An 8,497-nucleotide genomic window follows, 5' to 3' on the forward strand; every position below is an offset into this window, starting at 1 on the left:
TTTTTTTCTTTTTTCTGAAACAACGTATTTTTGAAATGCCAAAAATCGATAAAAATACTCAAATGATTGCGCTAACGTATTTCAGGATCTCCATCAACAATAAACATTACAAAGTATCTCCAAATCCATTTCCATAACGATGTAATCGATGAATGTAGCCATTTTCTCCTCAAAAAAGGGGTCTGAGAAGGAGTAAATTTTAAATCTATGACAATCTAAATTTTTCCACGAGATAATTATAATTAAAATAACATGCGGTTCAAAGAGAATATTGCGATTTTCGATGATAAATGTAGCAGTTTCGCTGGAAAAGTGGAAATAAAAAATCTACTGTAGGCTCAACTTTGTCTGAGAATAATTTTCAAAAGAACAGATTTATCACAAAATAATAGGAGATCTTTCTTATATACTATTCGCTTTCCTATAACAACCTGTCGTTGAAATTATTGTACATTTCCCCGTTCGTGAGTAGCAAAATTGAAATGACGCCAGTGATGTGTTTCCCGGATTATTAAAGTTAGAGAAAGAAAATCACGATGAGTGACCTCAAAAAATTTTTTGAATGATTGAAATTTGGACAAGCGTCATATTTTATAATACTGAAACGATGGATGGACGTTCTTGGGGAAAACAAAGAAATTTGTGACTCTCTACTGTGACCCAAAATTTTGAATTTTTTTTTTTTTTTAGGTTGAAGGACTCAGAATTTACAAAACATGGCAAAACGCGGACAAGATGTACGGTTTGAGTAGAACGAGTTCAGTATAGAGTAGCTTTTTCCAATACGATAATGACGGAGTTGAAGAATATACTCGCTTATTATTGTTCCACAGCATATAGAAAACCAGAACAAACGAATTTGCCGACCATCGTCACGCTTATCTCAATTTCTCGTCGGTGAGGACTACCCTCCAACAACCGATGAGAGTTCGGATAAAGATGGTCGGCTATTCACTGGTTTATATGAAAGCGTCGATGAGTCCATGAGCAGAGTGGCCGCGGCAATATCAAGTTGCCCGAGACTGGGTGGAACTAATCCACTAAATCCGACGGAGGGATGCGAGGATTTCGCAACGGACTCAGGGCATCGTCCCAATGAAAAAACTCGTGAAACAAATGATGACGAAACTCTGGTACGAGTAACACGATTCTCTGATTATGAGTACAATCTGAAAGGTGCCGTAACGAACAAACCCAAACAAATGAGTGTTGCATTATTGTTTTTACAGCGCCGATATGATGACCAAGATGACACGGACTTCGGGGCTCACCGCGAGCCCCGATTGACAAATTTGAATTATGACCGAGGCTATCCTCAACGATATAATGACAACGGCTACCAACGCCCGCTTGACAGAAATGTAGAGTTTCGGCAGCCCTCCCGTCATTTAGACACAGACATCATTCTGTCAAGGATGGAGTAAGTATAAAAACCATTTCTGATCAGAGAAGAGAAGGGAGGATTCAAATGTAGTAGTTGTATTAAAACTACCTTTCTCCGGTTTATAGGGCCATACACCGAGATCTATCAAAGCAGATAAGGTACGATTGTGATAATTGATGAATTCATAAAAAATTTTATTAATTTATGAATATTTTTTTGTTCGTTTTTGTTCCAGCAATATGGAGCGCACCGTAATGAACAAAATCACGTGTGTATTTTGGCATAATATGGCAAATGAGGTTTGAGTAAAACGATAATCTTACTAATAATAATAACGTTTTCAGAGCGCTAGAAGGACGGTTCGAGAAATATGAACACCTCCAACGCAGCCGGAACATCGTCGAGTATCCACAAAAACCGCGGTGCCTTCCGGTCCGCGGAGTTCGAGAGCTCGAGGCGTTGGAGGGGTTCACGAAAGAAAACAAAGACCAAATAGTGAGTATCAATAGTAAACTAATTCAACAATATAAATATTTTCTCAACAATAACATACGGAAATTGTGATATTAAAAAAACTTCAAAGTTATTATAATCTACCTCTCGATTTATTTTATTGTTGCAGATTCAGTATTTAGGCAGCCTGAGCTCTGGCTCGATACATGAGAGGGCTCACCTTATAATTAAAGAAGCAATATCTGACGAGTTCTCGACGGTTGTAACCGTCCAGGGGGGTGCGCGGAACTCGTGCCGATTGGAGGGCACGGCTTTGTATAAAGCAATGTACGGTAAGTATTCGATCGAACATTTTATGAATATAATCGTTGAGCACGCTGCAAAGAAATTTTTTATCTGCAGTTGCCGTATGTAAAAACATACCGCCCGATGATCGGCCGTCTCGGCGCACCTTCATTGACGCGTTAACTGCGGCGCTGAGGGCTTCAAAGCAACGGCACCGCAGAACCGTCGGGAACGATAAAACCGACCACCAGCAGCCAGAGCTTGCAATTTAATTTACTCATTGTTTTTTAAATTAATATGTTTAAGTTTTTTTTGTAATTAAAGTCCTTTCACGAACCCGAACCCTCTGTAAAAAATTGATTTTAATTTATTAGAGTATACAAGTGCATGCGAATAGATTGGTGAAATTTCAGGTCAGGTTATCAAACATTCAATGAAAAATTAAAATTTCAAAAATTATAAAATTTATACGGGAGCTTACGGAGATTCCATCATCATCACATTTCTATTTCAATAATTCGTACACTAAATATCTCTAAAATTCCTGATACAAACTGTCTCACAGATAGAAAAAAAAATGTAAGGAATCCATAGCGATGATAAAAATAAAGGGTTACCGAATTTTTAAAAGAGATATTAATGATAAAAGTTGAAAAAATGGCAGAAGTCGAAACTTTTCCCATTCAACAGCGACTTCTCAGAGGTTAAAAATGAATTTAAATTTCGAGTGCTCTAGTTTGCGATATCAAAAAATACGGTCCTGCGAAAGAATAGATAGATCCTTAAGATAGACCTTAAGATAGATCATGCTCGAAGGGTCGTATTTTGTGGGTGTTTAATACATTAGATCGACTTTTACTTCCCTAATTAAAGAATCATCACTCAACGTGATCTTTTTCAGTTGTTCAGTCGATAAAAATCCTGCTGCACGTTTTGTTCTGAGAGGGTTGATATTTGAAAGAAAATATGAGTTACACGCTATTCTCATTTTATCAGAGAACAAGATGTAACTTTTATTTTTCTCGAAAAAACAACGATGTCCGAGTAAAACGTCATTTTGCAGCTATCTCTCTCGCACTCACTCAAGTGATAGATCACCTCAAAATTAATGTCAGAGTTATTAATTCGGAATTGTAAATACATTTTTTCAACTTATCTGGCTAAATTACTATAGTATTGATATGTAAAAAATCATTGTAAAAAGCGCAAATGCAAAATACAAAGGAAAATGGATCAAGAAAAGAGTGTTAATGAAGACAGAAGGTTGTGACAGGAATGGCCCAAGCCAAAAAGAAATAAAATGCCGAAATAAACAAATGTGAGATTATACCCATTTCATTCAATCTTTAACGTAATATATCTTTGTTACTAGTAAGACAATCGTCTCGAATTCGTTCCCAGATCTTTATTATATACTGCATTGTTATTGTGTACTTTTCCATGAACTTCATAAGAAGCATTCATTCGTTCTATGGGAAGATAAACGATTTTTTACGCATAGTCCCTATAATCCTGTGCATTTTTCTTCATATTTAAACACGTTTACCCCAATAATCAATAAGACGAACACTTTGAAATTTGATATGCGTGTGAGTCGACCACCCACTTATAAACTCTCTGTAAATTCCAAGACTTTTTTAAGACAATTTTCTTCCTTACAAAAAATGTGAAATAACTATAGAAACAAACAGTAAAAATTTGACAAAAAATTCATATGCCCCTTCCTTCCAAACAGTGAAGTGATAAAAAATTGAGTCTGAATCTCACAAAAAGTAGTAAAAGAAACAAAACTTCACAAAGCATTCACAATAAAATGTGTGAAAACCAATTGTAGACATACTGCTCTCTCCATGGTCTATAAAACCTTGCCAGATAATTTATTTATCTAATGGAACCACAAGAGGAAAAGAAAACAAAAAAATTCGTGACATCAAGAGAAAAGAAAATAATAAATCCGGACATTAGGATCGTGCACTCCCGTTCAAAAGTTTGAGTTCACCGATCGAAACTTTTACACACACTGAAAATTCGGTAGTTCGGTCAAAAATAGATGGAATAAAATTTAATAAACGTCATTTAAAAGAGGGCTAATTGCGCTTTAATTTGTAGCTTCTTAAATTTGTTTATAATTTTTTTTTAGCCGGCACGCGCTTTAGAACAGCGCCGCTTATCGACAAATTTTACGCCTTCGTGAACGGGCTGCCAATGTTGCCGAATTTTTTTTTCTGTACTTTTCTCCATCACAGCTTCGATACAGGAAAAGCTGTATTTCTGTTTTTTTTTAGAAAATACCAAACATTTTTTTTTCGTACGGTTACTCTAATTGTAGCTCAAAACGAGGAGTTTCAAAAGTTGTAGCGTATTTCGAATACTTTCGAAATGCCAAGAGGGTAAAAAGTTGTGCCGATTTATAATAAACTTCTAATTATTGCAGATTTCTTTTTTAAAATTTTTTTTCCGATTTTTTTGGTTGAGTCACAACTGAATAACTCGAAAATTATGGGGTTTGGGATAAAATTTCAAAAGAGAAAAAAGTTTCAATTTATACTTTAGAACTCACTGACATTTTTTCAAAATAAATGAGGTGCTTTTTTTAGACTTAGTCGCAATTCCCATATCATTTCAATATAAAAAAAAATTACTTATTTAATCTCTTACTTTATTTACACAGGCAGATTTAGGGAAGAACAGATTGTTCTACCATTCCGATCCAGCTTCTCACATAAAAGCTCGATCGGATTTAAGTTAGGAGATTGTGGTGGCCAAGCCATATTAACGATTGTTCCATTTCCTCCGAGAGCATGTTCTTCTGATATGAGCTCGTCGTTGAAAACCGAAAAATAAAAATTGATCGAAAATTTAGAATGATCTGCCTTTCTCCTGCCAGTGATTTGTGGCACAAGCTTGAAGACGCTTGGGCGAGTTTAGATCAAGTCATAAACGACAAACTAATCAAGCGAATGTCACGACTCGTCAACGCAGTTCTCAAGGATAATGGTGGCTTTTTCGATGAGAAACAGGTGTAAATACGAATGATGGGAATCTAAACGATCTCATTCTGAATGTATACAGAGACACGAACACCTTTCATCTGCGATTGTTTTACTCGCACCTTACAGCTGCGTCGGTCAATGACCTAATTCCATAAATAACATTCTCAACCGGCCTATGAACTAGAAAATATTTGACTCTTATCGATCCATACGAACAAATTATGCAATACAGATAGGTTATTTCGTTTCAATATACGGTACGACTTGATGACTGTTCAATGGAATTGAGTAATCTCTATCACTGGATTCGGATTGGGATTGAAAAACGGAGTTCTTGTATCGTGTAATAGTCGTTCTGCTGCAGTAAAACGTGTACTACGGTAACAGCACTGAATAGACTCAGCGCTGCACCGTGATGCCTCATCGTGTAGCAATGGTGACGCCACGTAACGTCTGAGGGAGATCCGTGCCGTCTCGATGAGTTGTCACCGTGCACGCACGGTGTGGTCTCTCGACAGCACTGAGTGCACACACCGTGTCGGTACTGTGCAGTCTCGGCATCATCTATGATCGCACTACGTGACGCCTGTGTGCTGCTGCCGTGCCGCTTCTGAGGTGTACGCGAATGCAGCACGTAACGGCACGGTGTAAGCACGCCGTGCCGTTACGCCGTGGCGTTAGAAATCAGTCATGTTCGGACAGACATAACGCGTATGTAACGGCACGCGTACCGTGCCGCGCAGTCACCGTGCCGTCACCGTGCTGGAAACTGTCTATCTGGGTTTATTTTTCTACACTCTGCACGCAACAGCACTCCGGCGGTCATAACCTCAAACGTCAACATGACGCGAAATCTCGCAAATTTGCTATCTATGTATATATTACGATGTCGAAGTAGAACAGATAATTCTTAATTTTCACGACACACATTATTCACGTTTTCACTTCTCAACATTTTACTCACTCTCAGTACACTGTATGAGATCAATTAATCCACTTTTGAGGTTTTATTTATTATAGATATTATTGTCGTGAATTGGGCTCGAAACTTATTGAAACTTCTTTTATGAAAAAAATAAAATTGATTATATCCACTGCTATTCCCAATAATGTTTTATTTATTTAAACGAAATTTGCAAATCTTGCACCGTTGATCCACGGGGCTACGATCGCAATTACTTTATAATAACATAACAGACGATAACAGACGGTATACAAGAAAACATTGAGGACTATCAGAAACTTTCTCATCGGCGATTGGTCGAGACGGATAGATTCTCACCGGTGATTGGTTATGGTGGGCATCAAGAAGCCCTTGTATGTATCGGTCTGAACCCATATACGGATACGTCAGCTGCGTAAATGTGTTGGTACTTTTTGCATAACTTGAGCCCGTGCAAAGTTTTTTCTCAGCAATTACGCCACCAATCATGCTGATTTTGGGCGCAATCGAAAGAGAATTTTTTAATTAGCTGAAAGTTCAATTTTCAATTTGCGACATAACTCCTGACCTTCGCAATTCAAGAAAATGACATGTCGATTTTACCCCCACCACCGCGAATCGTTTTATTCAGAGATAATATAGTCTCGGCGAGAGCCTCGGGCCAGCAGACGACAGGGCTGTCAATGTACTTGTCCCGAGACTCTGCCGAGTCTCTTGATAATCGTAAAGAAATGTATACAGTTGTATATTAAAAATACTTACCGATCACAGATGTATTTCTTGTGCCCATCAGAATTGAGCTGTGAGTTGACGAGCCGGGATAAATTCTTCATCCACGCGAAGTGTCCAATTCCACATCCCGACACGTCTTCTATGTAAAGCAAGTTGAAGTGTCGCTCTTTCTTCTCCTTGCTCACGCGGACTGGTAGAATGACTTCCTCCTTCTCCCTATAGACTGTAACGTAGATTTTCCCCGCAAGGGTACGATCCAGTCCCTTCTCGGCTCACCCGCTCCATCCCGTATGACTCTCCGGCTGCGAGAATGAACTGGGCGCCAGGTACAAAGTACCGTCGAATTAATCGACTTTATTTTCGTCGATTCTCGCGATCGTAACGCAACGCAAAACTAGAATTTAGAGTACGCGAGGGGAACGAATGACCGAGGACGGTCCGACTACTCAGCTCATCTGAGATACAAAAGGTAGAGGGGGGGATCCTTGAGGAAAAGTAGCAATTCACAACGCAAAGCAAATAATCGACACAGACAGAAGATTCAGAAAAGATTCACAATTTATTCAAATAAACAAAAGTACAAGAAAAGATGAATCCTCGCGAGATTGGATTCTACATAAAATAAGAGTGGAAAAGGAAATTCAATTTACGGCTCACTAGAATCGCGTGGCCAATACTTATCGGGCGACAACGCGGTTTCGGCGCGTGGCTTACTCGAATTCATCAGGTAATTCAGGTAATAGGTAATCGCATCGCAATTTCGCGGGTGTCGTAGGTAATCGACGACCGACGCTCTGGCATTGTAGGTAAAAGATAATCAGCGATCCGACGAGCAGATGCCTTAGGTAACAGGTAAAAGGTAACCAACGCCAGAAAAAACGGTATCTTAGCTAAATTTAGGTAAAAGGTAATCGACACCAGGTAACCCGAAAGTAATTCGCGACAGCGTCATAGGCAACATAGGCAAGGTAATTGACGCTAGGTAATCCTAAATAATTCGCGGGAGCGTCATAGGCAACATAGGCAAGGTAATTGACGCTAGGTAACCCTAAAATAATTCGCGAGAGCATCATAGGCAACATAGGCAAGGTAATTGACGCTAGGTAACCCTAAAATAATTCGCGAGAGCGTCATAGGCAACATAGGCAAGGTAATTGACGCTAGGTAACCCTAAAATAATTCGCGGTGAAAGGTAATCGAAGGTAATAGTGAAGCGACTTCGGCTAAACGCGAGGTAACACCGAAATTCCCGAACGATCAGTACAATAATACGAAGATAGCGGCGTTATACGATAAAATAAATCACAGAAACTAATAGCAAGATAATCTTTGAAACGGTTACAGAGGTAACGGAAGAGTGCCGTAAAATAATTCGCCATAGAGAAGCACAAAATAACACGATCGTCACGAAATAGAGAAAAAGAAATAACTGCGAACGCAAAAGGAACGGCTGGAAAATACGCAATACAAAAGACAGAATAAATCGCCGTATAGACGACGCGCGACAATAAGTGCGAGAGAGACAGAGCGAAAACATCGCGCGAACGACCGTGCTCGCTAGAGCCTCAACGCGTGCAGGGAGAGAGAGAAACGTAGCTGCGTGGAATATTCCAGCGCGTACTACCAAAATTCGACATTACAAAACTCAAACTGAATTGATTAATGCGCAACAAGATTACGTCAAATAAACTATACTGAATGGACCCA

At 39.0% G+C, this 8,497-nt stretch overlaps 1 protein-coding gene across 1 annotated transcript; it reads left to right on the top strand.

The window, feature by feature from the left end:
- The first annotated feature begins 318 nt into the window (after nt 1–318).
- On the top strand, nt 319–2,499 carry LOC122407676 (uncharacterized). The gene is made up of 7 exons (XM_043414033.1): nt 319–1,133; nt 1,230–1,420; nt 1,510–1,542; nt 1,620–1,652; nt 1,729–1,879; nt 2,007–2,169; nt 2,240–2,499. Exons 1-7 carry the CDS (start codon nt 984–986, stop codon nt 2,392–2,394), a joined length of 876 nt encoding a protein of 291 aa, XP_043269968.1. The 5' UTR covers nt 319–983; the 3' UTR covers nt 2,395–2,499.
- The last annotated feature ends 5,998 nt before the right edge of the window (nt 2,500–8,497 follow it).

Source organism: Venturia canescens, chromosome 3 (genome assembly GCF_019457755.1).
Source record: "Venturia canescens isolate UGA chromosome 3, ASM1945775v1, whole genome shotgun sequence".
Classification (NCBI taxonomy): domain Eukaryota; kingdom Metazoa; phylum Arthropoda; class Insecta; order Hymenoptera; family Ichneumonidae; genus Venturia; species Venturia canescens.